The following is a 21,169-nucleotide window of genomic DNA, read 5'->3' on the forward strand; positions in this document are numbered from 1 at the left end:
GGTCTTGTACGGCCTTTTTTGATACAGAAAATGTTCGACTGCTGCCCTGGCCAGCACATTCTCCAGATCTCTCACCAATTGAAAACGTCTGGTCAATGGTGGCCGAGCAACTGACTCGTCACAATACACCAGTCACTATTCTTGATGAACTATGGTATCGTGTTGAAGCTGCATGGGCAGCTGTACCTGTACACGCCATCCAAACGCTGTTTGACTCAATGGCCAGGCGTATCAAGGCCGTTATTACGGCCAGAGGTGGTTGTTCTGGGTACTGATTGCTCAGGATCTATGCACGCAAATTGCGTGAAAATGTAATCACATGTCAGTTTTAGTATAATATATTTGTCCAATGAATACCCGTTTATCATCTGCATTTCTTCTTGGTGTAGCAATTTTAATGGCCAGTAGTGCATATTTTAGAGTCCTCACTGAAATTAATTATACAGATTGTTCGAGGTGAAGCGCCAAGGTGTTTTACCAACAAGTTAAGTCCAGAGAGGTGTTCATTATTCTGGGAGACACATTTTCAACAACTCGGCGGCAGGCATTTTAAGACCAGCCTATGGGATTTGTTGTGGACAACTCTGACTAATTTCTTGGTGGAACTTGAGACGTATTCGTTATTAATAATATCAAATAACGCGAGTTCCACCTAAAACACGACTTGCCCACATCTTCAATGGAGTAATGTGATCAATGCAAATTAGTGTTGTAAATTCCTTTTGTGTTTAATGATCCGTAGTGCAACAGCATAAGAATTAGACTTTACATCTATGTGTACGTACATCTACATGTTTGTAAGAAGTTTCGTTTTAACGGTCAAATGAAAGTGGTTTTATATTTTTCTTACTTATTCCGCAACCATCAGAATCTCTTCACCTAGGATCTTTGAAAGGAACATTAGCATATTTTTTTGTAAACATGTATTGTGTATTCTTGCTTTATCACACGTTCTCCATCCATGTCGACTTTCCCATTATTGATCAATGCAACAAAAAGTATATCTAATCTAATGTAAGATCCTAAATAGTCCCTTGAAGTTTATAGCTATCTTTTGCTACATTCTGTATTCAGTGCGGATAATGCCACTTTTCTGTCTGCAGTGTACATCTACATCCAAATGACTATTCTGCAATTCACAATGAAGTGCCTGGCAGAGGATTCATCGAACCACCTTCAAGTTATTTTTGTACCTTCCCACGTGCATTTAAATCTTGGCGTGTGAACACTGATTTTTCATATTTTATTGTGATGGTCTTTTTTTCATATGCCATTACGTGCCAAGAAAATATTTATACGTTCGGAGGAGACAGTTACTGACTAAAATTTCGTGAAAAGGTCGTATCGCGATGGAAAACGCCTTTCTTTTAACGACTGCCACTCCAGTTCGCGTATCATATCCGTGACACTCTCTCCCCTATTACGCGATGACATAAAACGAGCTGCCATTGTTTGAACTTTTCGACTCCACCCTGGTAGGGATCACGCTCCACACAGCAGTACTCCACAAGAGGTCGGACAAGCAGACTGGGGGCCATCCCTCTAGTGCATTCGTTGCGTCTTCTAACTGTTTTGCCAATAAACTGCACTCTGTGGTCCGCTTTCCGCACAACATTATCTATATGTTTGTTATTCGTAACTGTAATCCCTAAGTATTTGGTCGAATTCACAGCCTTTTGTGCTTCTGGAGACTTTCTGTGTGACACTCGGTGGTAACTGTTTTAGCGGGACACGGGCAGGACAGAAATGGCAACAGATTATATCAGTGTCCGGTATCCTTTCAAATTGAGCCGGCTAAGCCCTCAGCATCGCGTTGTCAGTAAGGACCTCTTCTCCCTGAGAATGTGTTGACAGGACGGCCCACAGGTGTAGTACCAGAACTCAGTGCCCGACGGGCAATGTTTCGGCACGGATCTCTGTCGCCATCATCAGGTGCGCTGTGGAACTGAACTGAAATGTCTTACACTCGCCCCCCTTGCGCCTCCGCACAAAGCATACTGCGCTGGCTGACGCGGCGGTGGGGTATGCTACGGCGGCCTGGGTGGTCATCTCACTGTGTTTTCTCAAAACCTTAATGGCACTGAAGATAGGACATGTTCACAGGCGTTGATGACAATATAACCGCCGTCACTGTACACCACATGCTCCTTAGTAAGCATCTGGACAACACCTTTTATTTCACTCCCTATATTTGGATGTTTGTGAAAAAATCGTGATGCAGTCGCATTCCATGGCGTGTATTTCGGATAAACAGCGCTGTGTAGCTGCTGGCGTTCTTGGCAGGGATCTTAGACTGTGTGCACCATATTATTATTATTATTATTACTCGTTCGGCATCACAGAGGCATAATTTACAATATTCTCATCACTATATACTAAAAAAGAAAACAATATAATTCTACACTATATTAGATATGTTTTTGAGCCACTCTATGGCTGAGTCACTGAGTCTATGTATGTCCATGAGTTCACCACCATAGCCATACACTTTGCACACGAGTAGATGGTCCATTGTCTGTATTTCACCGCACTCACATACAGAGCTGTCTGCCAGGCCCCACTTGTTCATCAGGTGTTTACATCTCCCAACACTCGTTCTGACCCGGTTTAGAGCTGTTCACACTCTTCTTGGTAGGTTCAAGCCATCAATCTTCTTGTTCGGATCGTGTACTAAATTTTTGTTCTTAAATTCACTTGCCGACCATACTTCGTTCCAGGCCGTTCTCGGCTCAAAGGCTTGTAGTTCTTCACCGATTTTCCAAAAAGGTGATCTGGATTTAAGCCTGTTTGTCGGTGTCAGATCTTGGTGGATAGGGAGGTCCGGGTTTTCTTTAATTTTCCTGTAGGTTTTTAGGGCTAGCTGTGATCGCCTGATTTCTGGAGGCTCTATGTTCGCTAGTACAGGAAGCCATGAACATGGGGTGCCCCTGAGTGTTCCCGAGATTATTCGCGTGGTCTCCCTCAGCTCGACATCCACTTTAGATACGTGTGCACTTCTCCTCCAGACTGGTGAACAGTATTCAGCTACACTGTAGACAAGGGCTAGTGCTGAAGTTCTCAAAGTGCTCGCTCCACATCCCCATGTTGTTCCAGCCAGTTCCGAAAGGATAGCATTGCGGGATTTTAGTTTTTGCTTTGTTGTGCACCATATGACTATTATACACTGAACAGCCGAAACCACTGCTCACCGCGACGTTGGATGTCGCCTGGTCTTGTTGCGGACACATGACGTGGCAACAGAAGTATGTAAGCACGGCAGAGATGGATGGGGAATCACCATAGCGAAGATACGGGCTGCAAATGGGGAAATCCATTCAGATAAGCGACTCCAACAGAGGGCAGATTGTTATTACACAGAGCCTGTCAACGAATATCTCGACAATGGCGAATCTGATAAAAGGTTCACGTGCTACTGCCGTGAGCATCTACGAAAAGGGTTAGGGCAGTGAAACTACCCGTAGGTACTAAATGGCTGGACGTCCACAACTCTTCACAGAACGTCGGAGGCTTTTCTGTCCTGTAAAGTAGGATAGAGGCTGATTGTATGCAGAACCGGTGCTGTATTGCGTCCCAAATACGGACCAACAAGCTATTAATCAGGTGGTAATAACGTTCTGGCTCGTCAGTGTATGTCTCTAAGTATTGGCAGGGGACTGGTGAGACACGCCCTACACAGTCGGTGGTCATCCTTGACGCTCCATATAGTCTCCTAGTTACAGCTGGTGAACAGAAGGCTTTGCTGCCCAGTGTTTGCTGGAGATAACACCAATCTTCCCAAATTAAAGGCCAATGTCTGAAGCAATCTGCTATGGCCTCTTCCTTTTCTGATTCTTCTTTTGTTATCTGCACGCCATACAGGAGTCGCGGAATATAGAGCTCGTTGTACGTACATGTACATGATTACACTGTAATTCATAATTAAGTGCCTGGCAGAGGGTTCAGCGAATGACCTTTAGGATAGTTCTCCACCATTCCACTCTTGAACAGCGCGCGGGATAAGAACACTTGACTCTGCCATTCTGGGTTTTTCTCGAATACCGTTTTCAGTCGCACCATAAGCAGTAGTAGCCACTGACGTTCCTTTCATTAGATGTTCAAATGTCCAAATGTGTGTGAATTCCTAAAGGACCAAACTACACTCCTGGAAACTGAAATAAGAACACCGTGAATTCAGTGTCCCAGGAAGGGAAAACTTTATTGACACATTCCTGGGGTCAGATACATCACATGATCACACTGACAGAACCACAGGCACATAGACACAGGCAACAGAGCATGCACAATGTCGGCACTAGTACAGTGTATATCCACCTTTCGCAGCAATGCAGGCTGCTATTCTCCCATGGAGACGATCGTAGAGATGCTGCATGTAGTCCTGTGGAACGGCTTGCCATGCCATTTCCACCTGGCGCCTCAGTTGGACCAGCGTTCGTGCTGGACGTGCAGACCGCGTGAGACGACGCTTCATCCAGTCCCAGACATGCTCAATGGGGGACAGATCCGGAGATCTTGCTGGCCAGGGTAGTTGACTTACACCTTCTAGAGCACGTTGGGTGGCACGGGATACATGCGGACGTGCATTGTCCTGTTGGAACAGCAAGTTCCCTTGCCAATCTAGGAATGGTAGAACGATGGGTTCGATGACGGTTTGGATGTACCGTGCACTATTCAGTGTCCCCTCGACGATCACCAGTGGTGTATGGCCAGTGTAGGAGATCGCTCCCCACACCATGATGCCGGGTGTTGGCCCTGTGTGCCTCGGTCGTATGCAGTCCTGATTGTGGCGCTCACCTGCACGGCGCCAAACACGCATACGACCATCATTGGCACCAAGGCAGAAGCGACTCTCATCGCTGAAGACGACACGTCTCCATTCGTCCCTCCATTCACGCCTGTCGCGACACCACTGGAGGCGGGCTGCACGATGTTGGAGCGTGAGCGGAAGACGGCCTAACGGTGTGCGGGACCGTAGCCCAGCTTCATGGAGACGGTTGCGAATGGTCCTCGCCGATACCCCAGGAGCAACAGTGTCCCTAATTTGCTGGGAAGTGGCCGTGCGGTCCCCTACGGCACTGCGTAGGATCCTACGGTCTTGGCGTGCATCCGTGCGTCGCTGCGGTCCGGTCCCAGGTCGACGGGCACGTGCACCTTCCGCCGACCACTGGCGACAACATCGATGTACTGTGGAGACCTCACGCCCCACGTGTTGAGCAATTCGGCGGTACGTCCACCCGGCCTCCCGCATGCCCACTATACGCCCTCGCTCAAAGTCCGTCAACTGCACATACGGTTCACGTCCATGCTGTCGCGGCATGCTACCAGTGTTAAAGACTGCGATGGAGCTCCATATGCCACGGCAAACTGGCTGACACTGACGGCGGCGGTGCACAAATGCTGCGCAGCTAGCGCCATTCGACGGCCAACACCGCGGTTCCTGGTGTGTCCGCTGTGCCGTGCGTGTGATCATTGCTTGTACAGCCCTCTCGCAGTGTCCGTAGCAAGTATGGTGGGTCTGACACACCGGTGTCAATGTGTTCTTTTTTCCATTTCCAGGAGTGTATTTAGGTCATCGGGCCCTTGACTTACACACTACTTAAACTAAATAATCGAATTACGGCGGGAGAGACCGCGCAATCAGTGACATGGCACCTTTAACCTCGCGGTCACTCCGCGTGGCGGCTCCTTTCACTAGAAAATGAAAGGACGATACGTCTTTGATGGCCAGGAGTCCCCACATTGGCCCCACCTTGGAAAGTTCAGCAGCCGTGTTGAAATACTTTTCAGTTGACCCCAAATTCGGCGACTTGCGTGTCGATGACAATGAAATGATGATAAGGACAACAGAATACCCTGTCCTGAGCGAAGAAAATCTCCGACCTGGGGGAAATCAAACCCGGACCTGCTGCATGGGAATCAGTCACGCTGCCCGCTCAGCTAAGGAGGAAGGGCGCGGGCGCGACCTTTTATTAGAACTATGGTGATAATGCTCGTTGGAAAGTGAGCATTATTTGTTACAGAGGGGCTTGGAGATGTCTAATTGTATCACTGAAACCGGTTTCATTAAATAAAACAATCAGCTGATGGTATCATCATTGCTACCCACGAATTAAACAGCTGCAGGCTCATTATCCAGAATGAGATTTTCACTCTGCAACGGAGTGTGCGCTGATATGAAACTTTCTGGCAGACTCGAACTCCAGGAAGTTCCATATCAGCGCACACTCCACTGCAGGGTGAAAATCTCATTCTGGAAACATCCACTAGGCTGTGGCTAAGCCATGTTTCCGCAATATACTTTCTTTCAGGAGTGCTAGATCTGCAAGGTTCGCAGGAGAGCTTCTGTAAAATCTGAAAGGTAGGAGACGAGGTACTGGCAGAAGTAAAGCTGTGAGGATGGGGCGTGAGCGGTGCTTGGGTAGCTCAGACGGCAGAACACTTGCCCGCGAAAGGCAATGGTCCCGAGTTCGAGTCTCGGTCCGGCACACAGTTTTAATCTGCCAGAAAGTTTCATGTCAGCGCACACTCCGCTGCAGAGTGAAAATCTCATTCCTCCAGGCTGTAGCTTCCGCAATATCCTTTCTTTCAGGAGTGCTAGTTCAGCAAGGTTCGCAGGAGAGCTTCTGCTAAGTTTGTAAGGTAGGAGACGAGGTACTGGCAGAAGTAAAGCTGTGAGGACGGGGCGTGACTCGTGCTTGGGTGGCTCGGTTGGTAGAGCAATTGCCCGCGAAAGGCAAAGGTCCCGAGTTCGAGTCTCGGTGCGGCTCACAGTTTTTATCCATTAGAAGACAGGCGTATGGAAATTGTGAGACTTCCCTTGTCCAAGCAGGTATAAGACCTGTTTATCAGTGACTGATAACAGGGACTGGTGGGGCAGGTTCGATTCCCGGCTGAGTCGAACATTTTCTCCACTACTGACTAGGTATTGTGTTTTACTATGCTCGTTCCAAAGTTAGAAAAAAAAACAAACAGCAACTGGGTTCTCGTCGAATAGTTTTGCTCATTGGTCACCGAGAAACGGTTGTTGCAGAACACAAACATTGATTTTGTTTATGTTTAGTACTAGCAACGCTCCTCGCAGAGCCGGGATCGGCGGTGACGTCACGCCAGCAGAAGCAGCCTCCTACCCCCACCCCTCCATTAGCGGCGCGGCAGGTGGGAGGTGTGAGTGCCGGCGGATAAATCGCCGCCTCGCCATTAGCGGCGCGGCGAGAGGCCGGGCCGTCCCGGGCAGTGCTGCGGGCAGACGCAGAACACGAGACGAGGCAGCCGCCGGCGCCGGCAGCGGCAGCGGTCCGCGAGGACATAAAACGGCTGCGGCCGCCGCCAGCGCGGACGCCCCATTTACTGCTCGGCAGGTCTCGCCGCGCGCCGCACAGGAACAAAACACCGCCCAACAAATCGACGCGATCCACCACTTACCGTGAACTCGTTCACACCACGACTTCGATACTATAATGGCGTGTACTGTGACTACAGCACTCCTTTGTTTGTTCCGCCTTGGCCTCTTCCATTCGCGAATCACTCGCAGCAGGTATCTCAGTCAGTAGCCTCCTATCAGTCCGAATCCTTCTAACTGTGTCTTATGGTCTTCTGGCAAGGTACATATACAAGGAACTGATATGTTGGCTTGGAATATTAACAACTAACTACATCATGATACACAATACGAGTACTTCCCTCGTAGCGCCTGCCAATGGAGTTCGCTGACAACTCCGTCACGCTTTCGTGCTTACGAAAGGAACCTATGAGGAAAGGCGCTTTTAGGATCTTCTCTACCTCGCCTATCAATCCAACCCGGAAAGGGACCCAAAATCAGGAGCAATACTTAAGTATTGGTCGAATGAGGATTTTGAAAGCTACCACCTTCACAGGTGTGCTAAACTTATTGAGCATTATTTCAATGAATCTGCCTGGTATCTGTCTTTCTTACCATTATTTTGATGTGGCTTTTCCATTTTAAATGCCTCTGTATGCATATTCTCAGATATTTAATAGAAGTGACTGCTTCCAATGACTCTTTGAAAATCATACAAACAACGGAGATTTCCATCTACTATGCGCATCCCGTTAGAGTTTGATGGCGGAGAGAGAACTCACAATCATTGCATCAAACGTAGATCCTCTCCAGGTCTTCAGGAATTTTGTTACGATTTTCTAGCGTTATGACTTCTATGTAAATAACTCCATCACTGCAGCGCAACCAAATTCGAACACTATTTATTGATAAAAATAATCATTCCATAGCAGCAAAGATAAAGGAGTATAAGAGATAGAATACTAAACCTTATTCTCTGTTTGAGATTTTCCCGGCGTAATAACTGCTTCATTGGTTCACAGGCGTCACGTCAGATAATGTGGAAGCTGTAGACTATTTCAACGAAACAGCTACTCATCGTCTTCAGCTGCTTACTGACATGTGGCTGGATTTTTTCCCTTTTTTGTAATTTCATCCCCCTACCCCATATAGGCTGGCAGCGGCACATTGACGCCAATCTTCAGACGAGAGAAACATACAAATGTAAAACAGAGATATTTTAAAAATGACAAGGGGATAAAATAAGAATTAAATACACAAAACAAGGAGAATGTAAATGGGAGACATAGTCACAAGTTGAAACCACAGAGAGCATAAATAAAAACCACACTGAACGAAGACGTTGAAGAAACATTGGCGGCACTTATAACATGATGAAAACGTAGGTTACAGCGTTAAAACTCACACGGCACGATATTTTTTTAAAAAACACTGTACTTGCAGCAGTACACAAATGGAAACCACGAAGCAATTCACAAGCTAAAACGGGAAGGAATTGCTAAGGGAGGGGAGACCGGAGGGAGGGAGAAAAGGAGGGAGATGAGGGGGAGGGGGATGGAGGAGGGGGAGAGGCCGGATGGGGCAACAGGAGAGGACAATCTGGGAGCACTCAGAGACGGGGGAGGGGGAGAGAGATCCGGTAAGGAGCCCAAAGACAGGGAAATGGAGGGGAAAGAGCAGGAGAAAGAGGGAGAGCCATAGGAGGCAGGATGCAACGAAGCGATGAGAAGGAGAGGGAGCCCTAGGAGGAGGGGAGAGGAGGCTTGGGGTCGGATCTGGAAGGAAGGATAAATGTCGAGACGAAAGTCATCATCCGGGACGGGGAGACGGTGGAAGTTTCATTGGGATAAGAGACGTGGAGAGTGTGGAGATGCAGGGTGGGTGGGTGGAAAGCAGCGGTATATGCGCGGCAACGTACGGGGTTTGGAGAGGAGAGGAGAGAGCAGGGGGTGAGGGGATCAACGTGTTGCTGTAATGGCCCGCCAATACATACACTGAATTGCCAGAAAAAAGCACGCGCCTTGGAGGTACTAAGGCATCATCGGCCACACAAGAATGAATCCGAGTCAACACAGATGGAGAATGAGCGTCCGCAAACTTAAACGGGGCGCCAGCAGTTTTTCCACCAGCGCGTCGCGCATGAAGAGTCTGTGGGCCGTTTCTCATGCAGGGGGCACTGAATGTCGCCGTGCTCTATGATTCGTGTAAGATGACGTTACACGCCCATCCCTTGCCGCCTGTGCATTTCTAGGGAGACAGCGTATATGCTGGCGAGTCACTGCAGCAACGGGTCAGACAGCACCTGAAGGTGATGAGCAGCTGTTCCGTTAAAATACTCTGCAGCTTCCACATTATTCGACGCGACGCCCCGAACCAATGAAGCAACCTTATTCTCCTACAGCATATTTTCACTTCAGTGCAAATGCAGTATGTTTCCTAAATAAAACGAGGCAAGTGCGACAAAATTTCTTCAGCAACAACAAGAGAGTTACCAGGAGAGAAGGTAGTCCCGTACTGACTCACATGCCTGGCGGCTTCTCCCTCCATAATTCCTGTCTATGTAGTGTTAGCGGCGCATGTGCTGTATTGCCACTTCTACTGTACCCATTACTCTGCACCGAGATACTGCATTTATGGATAAAGATGGAAATTAAAAGTCACGCTTCCTGCTGCTTGTAGTGCGAGTAGTCAATAGTATCCAAGAAACTACAGTGATAGTCGTAACAGAGTTATGAACCATCGCTATACGGCTACTAGCAGTTGAGACGTCCTTCACAAAATTAATGTATGCGATAAACTAGAGCAATTTCATGGATGCCACCGTTACTGTCATTGTATGTTGTGCAAACGACAGCCCTAACTCGACTCGAAGTTAGCACCTGTTTAATCGTCATTACCCCTCGCGATACGAGCACATTGTGGCTTTGCAAAGTAGCCTTTCCCACTGCTTCTCTCGCCTTCGATACGTATAATGCACACTCCTCATCCTCCACCCTCTCTGTGTCCAGCTCTTCCTCATTCCATCTCTTTGTTCTCCTTATCCTCCCACCTCTATCTGTCCATCTCCCCCTCCTTCCCTCTCTCTCTGTCTCTCCAACTTCTCCTCCCCACTATTTCTGTTTCCACCTCCTCCTCCCCTTTCTGTTTGTCCATCTCCTCCACCCCTCTCTCTCTGCCCATATCTTCCTATCCATCCCTCTATCTATTTCTCTGTGGCCTCTCTCTCTCTCTCTCTCTCTCTCTCTCTCTCTCACCATCTCCTCCTGCTCCTCTTTCTTTCTCCATCCCTTTCTGCCCGTTATATATGTTCATCCCCTCCATCATCCATCTAAATGCCCCCCTCCCCCAAACCCATGCCTATCCACATTTGTAGCTCCTACAAACTGGTTGCTGAAGCAAACTGGTACCACCTCCACAACACACCTGTCTTGCAGGGCATGATACACTACACAGACTTGAATACAGTTTCTGAAAATGACATATATTGCAGTGCAAAGCACGTTGATAAAGTACACTGATACTACTACAACACACCTCTTGTTCATAGCAATATTCGTTCACAATCAGAATTGGAAACCTGTTTCTCCCTCTGTCATGTAGGCTGCCCTGCAGAGCAGATCGATAAGGTGGGCCAATACTGTTCCCACACAACACAACTATTGTGAAGGGCAGCCTATACAGCAGGGACTAAAAAAACACATTGTTGCCTGTCTCTCCTCTCCTGGTGGAGTTAGCAGGTTATAGAGCCCACTGTGCTGCTTGTGTGCCATATTTGGCAGAAATCGATACAGGAGTTTAGGAAGAAATTCATACACACACACACACACACACACACACACACACATATATATATATATATATATATATATATATATATATACAGGGTGTTTCAAAAATGACCGGTATATTTGAAACGGCAATAAAAACTAAACGAGCAGCGATAGAAATACACCGTTTGTTGCAATATGCTTGGGACAACAGTACATTTTCAGGCGGACAAACTTTCGAAATTACAGTAGTTACAATTTTCAACAACAGATGGCGCTGCAATTGATGTGAAAGATATAGAAGACAACGCAGTCTGTGGGTGCGCCATTCTGTACGTCGTCTTTCTGCTGTAAGCGTGAGCTGTTCACAACGTGCAAGTGTGCTGTAGACAACATGGTTTATTCCTTAGAACAGGGGATTTTTCTGGTGTTGGAATTCCACCGCCTAGAACACAGTGTTGTTGCAACAAGACGAAGTTTTCAACGGAGGTTTAATGTAACCAAAGGACCGAAAAGCGATACAATAAAGGATCTGTTTGAAAATTTTCAATGGACTGGGAACGTGACGGATGAACGTGCTGGAAAGGTAGGGCGACCGCGTACGGCAACCACAGAGGGCAACGCGCAGCTAGTGCAGCAGGTGATCCAACAGCGGCCTCGAGTTTCCGTTCGCCGTGTTGCAGCTGCGGTGCAAATGACGCCAACGTCCACGTATCGTCTCATGCGCCAGAGTTTACACCTCTATCCATACAAAATTCAAACGCGGCAACCCCTCAGCGCCGCTACCATTGCTGCACGAGAGACATTCGCTAACGATATAGTGCACAGGATTGATGACAGCGATATGCATGTGGGCAGCATTTGGTTTACTGACGAAGCTTATTTTTACCTGGACGGCTTCGTCAATAAACAGAACTGGCGCATATGGGGAACCGAAGAGCCCCATGTTGCAGTCCCATCGTCCCTGCATCCTCAAAAAGTACTGGTCTGGGCCACCATTTCTTCCAAAGGAATCATTGGCCCATTTTTCAGATCCGAAACGATTACTGCATCACGTTATCTGGACATTCTTCGTGAATTTGTGGCGGTACAAATTGCCTTAGACGACATTGCGAACACCTCGTGGTTTATGCAAGATGGTGCCCGGCCACATCGCACGGCCGACGTCTTTAATTTACTGAATGAATATTTCGATGATCGTGTGATTGCTTTGGGCTATCCGAAACATACAGGAGGCGGCGTGGATTGGCCTCCCTATTCGCCAGACATGAACCCCTGTGACTTCTTTCTGTGGGGACATTTGAAAGACCAGGTGTACCGCCAGAATCCAGAAACAATTGAACAGCTGAAGCAGTACATCTCATCTGCATGTGAAGCCATTCCGCCAGACACGTTATCAAAGGTTTCGGGTAATTTCATTCAGAGACTACGCCATATTATTGCTATGCATGGTGGATATGTGGAAAATATCGTACTATAGAGTTTCCCAGACCGCAGTGCCATCTGTTGTTGAAAATTGTAACTACTGTAATTTCGAAAGTTTGTCTGCCTGAAAATGTACTGTTGTCCCAAGCATATATATATATATATATATATATATATATAGGGTGAGTCACCCAACGTTACCGCTGGATGTATTTCGTAAACCACATCAAATACTGACGAATCGATTCCACAGATCGAACGTGAGGAGAGGGGCTAGTGTAATTGTTTAATACAAACCATACAAAAATGCACGGAAGTATGTTTTTAACACAAACCTAGGTTTTTTTCAAATGGAACCACGTTAGTTTTGTTAGCACATCTGAACATATAAACAAATACGTAATCAGTGCCGTTTGTTGCATTGTAAAATGTTAATTACATCCGGAGATATTGTAACCTAAAGTTGACGCTTGAAACCTCCGACGTTCAGTTGCGTGTTGTAACAAACACGGGCCACGGTCGGCGAGCAGCATCTGCAGGGACATGTTTACGATGACGAGCGTGTTTACGAGTGTGGCTGTAGTGCACTGTTGTGGTTTGGTCTAGCTGTCGCAGTGTCCGCATGTAGCGCTTGCTGCTATTGTTATTGTGCGTTCGTCTCCGCACGCAGACCAACTGTAGTACACCGTGTTACCAGACCTCTGTGACAGTGTAGTGTTGTAGGAACTGTGACCATGGTGTATTCGAACTCTGAAAAGGCGGAGATGATACTCATCTATGGCGAGTGTCGACGAAATGCAGCTGAAGCCTTCAGGGTGTATGCAGAACGGTACCCGGACAGAGAGCATCCAACGTGCCGCACATTGCAAAACATCTACCGCCAACTGTGTGCAACAGGTATGGTCGTAGCACGCAAACGGGTCCGTAACAGGCCCGTCAAAGGAGAAGCGGGTGCAGTTGGTGTGTTAACTGCTGTTGCCATGAACCCACACATGAGTACACGGGACATTGCGAGAGCCGGTGGGCTGAGTCAAAGTAGTGTCATGCGCATACTGCATCGTCACCGCTACATCAGCAGTTGCATGGTGATGACTTTAATCATCGAGTGCAATTCTGTCAACGGGCATTAACAGAGAATGCGTTGTAGTTCTACCTGTTTACCGATGAAGTGGGTTTCACAAACCACGGGGCAGTGAATCTGCGGAACATGCATTACTGGTCCGTTCCCTAGAGCGACAGCGACCGTGGACTGTAAATGTATGGTGCGGAATCATTGGCGACCACCTCGTTGGTCCTCACTTCATTGCAGGGGCCCAAACAGCTGCAACATACATCGCGTTTCTACAGAATGATCTGCCAACGTTGCTCGAAAATGTCCCACTGGAAACGTGTCGACGTATGTAGTATCAGCATGATGGTGCACCTGCACATTCCCCAATTAACACTAGGCTGACCCTTGACAGGATGTTCGACGGGAGTTTCATAGGACGTGGAGGACGCATAAATTGGCCAGCCCGTTCTCCTCATCTTACACCTCTGGACTTCTTTCTGTGGGGTACGTTAAAGGAGAATGTGTATCGTGATGTGCCTACAACCCCAGAGGATATGAAACAACGTATTGTGGCAGCCCGCGGCGACATTACACCAGATGTACTGCGGCCTGTACACATTCATTACGCCAGAGATTGCAATTGTGTGCAGCAAATGATGGCCACCACATTGAACATCTATTGACCTGACAGTCGGGACACACTCTATTCCACTCCGTAATTGAAAACGGAAACCACGTGTGTATGTGTACCTCATCCCTCATGGTAATGTACATGTGCGTCAGTGAAAAAGACCAATAAAAAGGTGTTAGCATGTGGACGTAATGTGCTGTTCCAGTCTCTTCTGTACCTAAGGTCCATCACCGTTCCCGTTGGATCCCTACGTAATTCGGTGCTCTCCGATACACACGATCGAACAGCGGAGGAGTGCTACTCAACCGTCAACTTTAGGTTACAATATCTCCGGATGTAATTAACATTTTACAATGCAACAAACGGCACTGATTACGTATTTGTTTATATGTTCAAATGTGCTAACAAAACTAACGGGGTTCCATTTAAAAAAACGTAGGTTTGTGTTAAAAAATATACTTCCGTGCATTTTTTTATGGTTTGCATTAACCAGTTACACTAGCCCCTCTCCTCTCGTTCGGTCTGTGGAATCGATTCGTCAGTATTTGATGTGGTTTACGAACTATATCCAGCGCTAATGTTAGGTGACTCACCCTATATATATATATATATAGGGTGAGTCATCTAACATTATATATATATATATTCACTCAGATTTCTATAAGGTGGTACTATTCATTCTGTCTCCCTCTGCCTGTAGCCCCTCTCTCTCTCTCTCCCTCTCTCTCTCTCTCTCTCTCTCTCACACACACACACACACACACACACACACGAGAGAGAGGGGGGGGCTACAGGCAGTGAGAGACAGAATGAATAGTATCACCTTATACAAATATGAGTGAATTTATATACACAAATCTATATATTTTCTGGAATGGCAACAAAGCATGTTCCTATCTATCCCTGCCATAGCAGTCACTTTTTTGTGTGCATGAAAACAGTGTCTAGAAAGCATTGACATTGTTTACAGCACTGTTTCACACCTTCCTTGAACGTGCATCTCTTTGTCGTCATCGCTGAGGTGGAACCAGATGCTATGACAATGTGGAACTGCAGTTTCTGCCTCATACGACGCTGTGATCTTGGTTGCACAAGCACACTATATAATGCAACACACCCATTCACATACTTCGAAACACTAAATGCACTCGATAGCACACTGTTATTCACACTCACACATCTGTAGTGATGTCATACGGGATGGAAGGGACTTTGTAAATGCAGTAGCCTGGCAAATTTATCTTTTTTATGCTGGGCACTGGTGTTAGTGACATTGCCTATTACCGTCCACTATTCATAATTTCTTTATCGTTCATGTAGTGATTTGTTAGTCTCTGTTGGTTCCCTAATTCCATTATATGTATCTCAGTTGAAGATAATGCGGTCAGGTATGACCATACCTGCATATGTCATGTTAGGTGATCTACCTTGCCCTGAATGGGGTTTATATGGCCAACGGACTGGCGTTCATGAGTACATGGTAGATGTTAGTGGACCATTTGGCACCTTTCTCTCAGTCGTTCCACCATGTACTCATTTTCCAGTCAGGAAGCTCGTATTTGGTTATTATCCTTTGGCTTCACATTTATTGGACTTTTGTAATATTCTCTTTATGTAGCCAACAGCAGATTACGTGACATATTGTCATAATGTCTACTGTGTATATTCCAAGGCTAAGGCCGCTTGAGTCTCACCTCTGCCAGCGTGAGCTGCAGGATTTGCCTGACTGGTCGCTAGTGACGCCACTGGCTGCCGTGGCACTCCTGGCGCCCTGCAGTGCTCCTCTGCTGCTTTACTTACGTCTTGTTCCAAACTCACCGGCTTCTTATTGACAACGATGGCTTCTGCAGCGTCTGTTCAACAACTCGATTATCTGAGCTACGTCCTGATTTTTGGCTCTATATAATACTCTTTTCCACCAACAAATTAATACCCAGTGTGTTTTACCTTCTTAGAAAAAATTTTTATGCCAAATCTTTATGTAAATATGTCGTTAAAGTCTTGTTTTTTATTCACTGTAAAACGTAATACGCTCTAGGGCTAGCTTGCAAGACTGTGAGGTGAGACACATGGATCAAGTCGTCGTGGCAGGTTAATGACCGTAGACTGCTACACAGCCTTGGTATCTCATTGACTGGAGTAGAATTGTCTTTAGTTGTGAGGCACACTTCAGACTGAGCCCCAACCTACAGGCCAGACGCGATGGAGACGCCCTGGACAGCAGTGGGGTAACAACCTGACTGTCGCCTGCCATACGGCCTGATGACCAGGAGTGATGGTCTGGGGTCCCATTTCATTTCATAGCAGGACCCCTCTGCTGGTCATCCATGGCACCCTTACAGCACACTGATATGTCGACCATATTCTACTCCCCATTTCGTAGCCCTTCATAGCCAACCTGGTTTTACGTTTCAGTAATATAATGCCCTCCTGCACACCAAGAAATTTTCTATAGTTTGTCTTCGTACTTTCCAAACCCTACTTTGGCCAACAACGTCGTCGGATGTCTCCCAATTGAGAACTTTTGAAGCATTATGAGAAGGACCCTCGAACCACCTCGGGATTCTGACGATCTAACGTGCCAACTGGACAGAATTTGGCACAGTATCCCTCAGGAGGACGTGCAACGCCTCTATCAGTCATTGTCAAGCCAAATGTCTCTTGCATAAGGGTCAGAGGTGGACCATCGTGTTATTGACTTGTTCAGTTCGTGAAGCTCTTTCTCTTCGATAACTCACCCAATCTTTCTCAAAATTGTAATCATTTGTTTGTCTATACATATACATCACATGTGCCAATTTCCGCCCCATATGCGTAATTCCTTCGTGGTGCGAAATTTTTGGCTTAGAGTGTATATCTCTCTTCAGACCAATAATTCAGTTCATGGAATCAGTACTAGAAATAAAAACAATCTTCAGAACGTTTTAAAGTCAGTCACTTTGGTCCAAATAGGTGGTCGCCATTCAGATATACACATTTTCAAAAAGCTTGCCAGTAGACATAAAAAGTCTTACTACAAATGAAGTTCAGTTTAAGAGTAAACTAAAGCATTCATTGGTAGCCAACTCCATCTACTCCACTGATGAGTTTATTAGTAGAAGCAACTGATGTGTATATATTACTTGCAATATCAAATAATGTTGAGTATGGGTTCCACCTGACTTGCATAAATGCACTGCAGCAATGTGAACATTGTAAATAACTGTTATAAAATGATTATTCTATTTGGTGACGCATAGATGAAATAGCCTAAGAATTGTATACACTTTAGTGTACTGAACACGCACCTGTTTCGTGCAAGTTAATAACTGCCTTTTGAATTGAAATATTTTGAAAAAAATTTTACTTATTTTACATCCGTGAGGCCCATTTTACTTGGGATCTGTGAAAGATGCATTACCATATTTGTTTCTCATTGTAAATTTTTTATGTGCGTTCATGTTTTCCTTACATGTTCTACATCTGGAGGATTTCCTCACTGTGGAACTACTGGAATGAAGAAAACATCCAATCTAAGTCATGCCCATCTCACCACTTTTGTGTGTTGGTTGCAAAAACTTCCAGATTGTCCATCTTTGTACCATTTAAACAATGTTGCGCAATACATAGTAAACAGAATTACGAAAAAGTTTGCAACCCATGGTACATCATCTGTGCTTTCTGTCGATTTCTCACACTTTGACAACTGGTGTACCAAACACACCAGCAGTGGCCTGGGACAGATGTGCGAGAATATACTATGGCATTTACCACTTCGGACTGGGGAGTCAATCGGTAGCGTCTGCTTACAGATCTATGCAAATAATGAAATGGAAACCATGCGGGAAACGGCAGAGCATCGGCTGACCACCAGAGCTCGAGTTTGGTACTGCACCTGATTTTTGCAGTCTGTAATACACGATGGATGGATTGATACTGAAATGTCGCCTTATGACGAAACTTGGCTGCTTTTATAGAGTCATATGAACTTCCAAATTAATCGACATTGGATTTCTGAAAATGCTGATACCTAAAAGAACGGCTTCTGCATGGTGTGAAAACAGGAGTGTGGAATGCACTTAGTGTGAAACGAATTATTAGACTTTTCTTTTTCCACCAAGGGATAGCTTCCACTATGTATGCGAACTACATACTACAACTTTATTTCACATACACTACTGGCGATTAAAATTGCTACACCAAGAAGAAATGCAGATGATAAACGGGTATTCATTGGACAAATATGTTATACTAAAACTGACATGTGATTACATTTTCGCGCAATTTGGGTGCATAGATCCTGAGAAATTAGTACCCAGAACCACCACCTCTGGCCATAATAACGGCCTTGATACGCCTGGGCATTGAGTCAAACAGAGCTTCGATTGCGTGTACAGGTACAGCTGTCCATGTAGCTGCAACACGATACCACAGTTCATCAAGAGTAGTGACTGGCTTATTGTGACGAGGCAGTTGCTCGGCCACCATTAACCAGACGTTTTCAGTTGGTGAGAGATCTGGAGAATCGAAAAAGGCCCGTACAGGACCAGCAACATGCGGTCGTGCATTATCCTGCTGAAATGTAGGTTTTCTCAGGGATCGAATGAACGTTAGAGCCACGCGTCATAACACTTCTGAAATGTAACGTCCACTGTTCAAAGTGCCGTCATTGCGAACAAGAGGTGACCGAGACGTGTAACCAATAGCACCCCATACCATCACGCCGGGTGATACGCCAGTAAGGCGATGACGAATACACACTTCCAATGTGCGTTCATCGCAATGTCGCCAAACACGGAAGCGACCATCATGATGCTGTAAACAGAACCAGGATTCATCCGAAAAAATGACATTTTGCCATTCGTGCACCCAGGATCGTCGTTGAGTACACCATCGCAGGCCCTCCTGCCTGTGATGCAGCGTCAAGGGTAACCGCATCCATGGTGTCCGAGCTGCTGCGAACGTCGTCGAACTGTTCGTGCAGATGGTTGTTGTCTTGCAAACGTCCCCATCTGTTGACTCAGGGATCGAGACGTGGCTGCACGATCCGTTACAGCCATGCGGATAAGATGCCTGTCATCTCGACTGCTAGTGATACGAGGCCGTTGGAATCCAGCACGGCATTCCGTATTACTCTCCTGAACCCACCGATTCCTTATTCTGCTAACAGTCATTGGATCTCGACCAACGCGATCAGCAATGTCGCGATATGATAAACCGCAATCGCGATAGGCTACAATCCGACCTTTATCAAAGTTGGAAACGTGATGGTACGCATTTCTCCTCCGTACGCGAGGCATCACAACAATGTTTCACCAGGCAACGCCGTCAACTGCTGTTTGTGTATGAGAAATCGGTTGGAAACTTTCCTCATGTCAGTACGTTGTGGGTGTCGCCACCGGCGCCAACCTTGTGTGAATGCTCTGAAAAGCTAATCATTTGCATATCACAGCATCTTCTTCCTGTCTGTTATATTTCGCGTCTTTAGCACGTCATCTTCGTGGTGTAGCAATTTTAATGGCCAGTAGTGTATTTAGTAACTAAAAGACAGACCTTCGCCTAGTCCATACGGTACACTGAGTCTGTGACATTATTACGTCGTGTTTTAGATGGCAGGAACTGCCTACTCAGGCTATAGCTGTTGCGCCACCTTCCGAAATCTAAGAGACGGCCCACAGCGTACGCGGCGGTCGGAGTTTGCTTCCAGCACTCCCAAACTCGTCCCCGTGTAATGCCAGACACACAGCTTTGTTTCGGACACTGGGATTTGAGTGCATGCATTGTATTATTTCGGCACCGTGACAGCTGTTGCATCCTTGTTATTGTGTTCGGCAGGGACGTGGAGCCCGAGGAGGAGGTGACGTTCCAACAACGCTTCACCCCGGCCAAGGCGGGCGAGCACAAGCTGGTGGGCACCTTCTCCTCCAAAGAGCTCGTCGACATCACCGGCTCCGTCGCCTTCGACGTCTTTGACTGACGAGAGTGAACCACGCTGCTGATACGCTCAACACATTCTTTCCAACACAAACAATCACTTTGCTTTTATTTATAAAAAATGAATACCTCATGATTTAGTATAAATATTCTCACGTAAAGCTATGTCAAGTCAGTCACAATGTTTGTGGATTATTAATTTAGTAACATTGATCTGTATAACGACTTGTTTCGAGTCGCTGCTGGCCATCATCAGCTATCTATGATTACTAGACGCTATTAACCATCGACAAACTGAATTACTGGTAGAGGATGAGCACAGTGTCTCGAAACACGTGGCAAAAAAAATTAACATAGAGACCGATCACGATATATGCTTGCTACTTTCAATACAACACAGTCGCCTATAATCGGTACTACCAACGTGGCAAATTAACTAAAAGCAATGCACAGATACACGCGTAACAAGTGCACGATGATAACTCATATGTACTCCGATGACAATCAGTCAAGTAGTTTAGTTTTAGTTTTGCTTCATCATTTCCACATAATGACTAGGATGGCGTTTGTTTTTAATTTTATGTGCAATATCTACATCTACATATGTGTTAACGTTTCTAGCTTCAATTGACTGGTAATATTGCTGCACTTGTAATGCCTAGGAAATTCTAGTAGTAGTCCTAGTGAAATATTGTTTATATTCTTATGTATCACAAGAATGTAGTAACTGAAATCAATAAAGTAGATGAAGATGTAAATTGCTTTCGAATGTCCTTAAATCCGTTGCGTATCGATTCTTTCCATCCGATACCACTTCTTTCTGTGCAGTGAAAACAGTAATGCTTTGGACAGAGACCTGTGATTTACATCCGGCAGGCCGTTGTGAACGTTCAAACAATAACTCAGTCTGGCTTGATGATAAAATGAAAAATTTATTACGCGTTATTTTCTGCATACAATCACATTAATGCTGAATGCATTAGCGTAACAAAGCAGCACACATAAATACCAACGTAATAGAAAGACGCATTTCAATTAATTTTATCTAAATAATGACAGAAGCGATC

General features: G+C 46.1%; 1 protein-coding gene across 1 annotated transcript in view; it reads left to right on the plus strand.

The window, feature by feature from the left end:
* LOC126412369 (hemocyte protein-glutamine gamma-glutamyltransferase-like) overlaps positions 1-20,860 on the plus strand; it is a 389,080-nt gene extending 368,220 nt beyond the window's left edge. The window contains exon 14 of the mRNA XM_050081937.1: positions 20,004-20,860. Coding sequence (XP_049937894.1) covers positions 20,004-20,145 — 142 coding nt within the window. The 3' untranslated portion in view covers positions 20,146-20,860. The remainder of the gene's footprint in view (positions 1-20,003) is intronic.
* Positions 20,861-21,169: the final 309 nt, after the last annotated feature.

Source organism: Schistocerca serialis, chromosome 7, assembly GCF_023864345.2.
Source record: "Schistocerca serialis cubense isolate TAMUIC-IGC-003099 chromosome 7, iqSchSeri2.2, whole genome shotgun sequence".
In the NCBI taxonomy this organism is placed as follows: Eukaryota; Metazoa; Arthropoda; class Insecta; order Orthoptera; family Acrididae; genus Schistocerca; species Schistocerca serialis.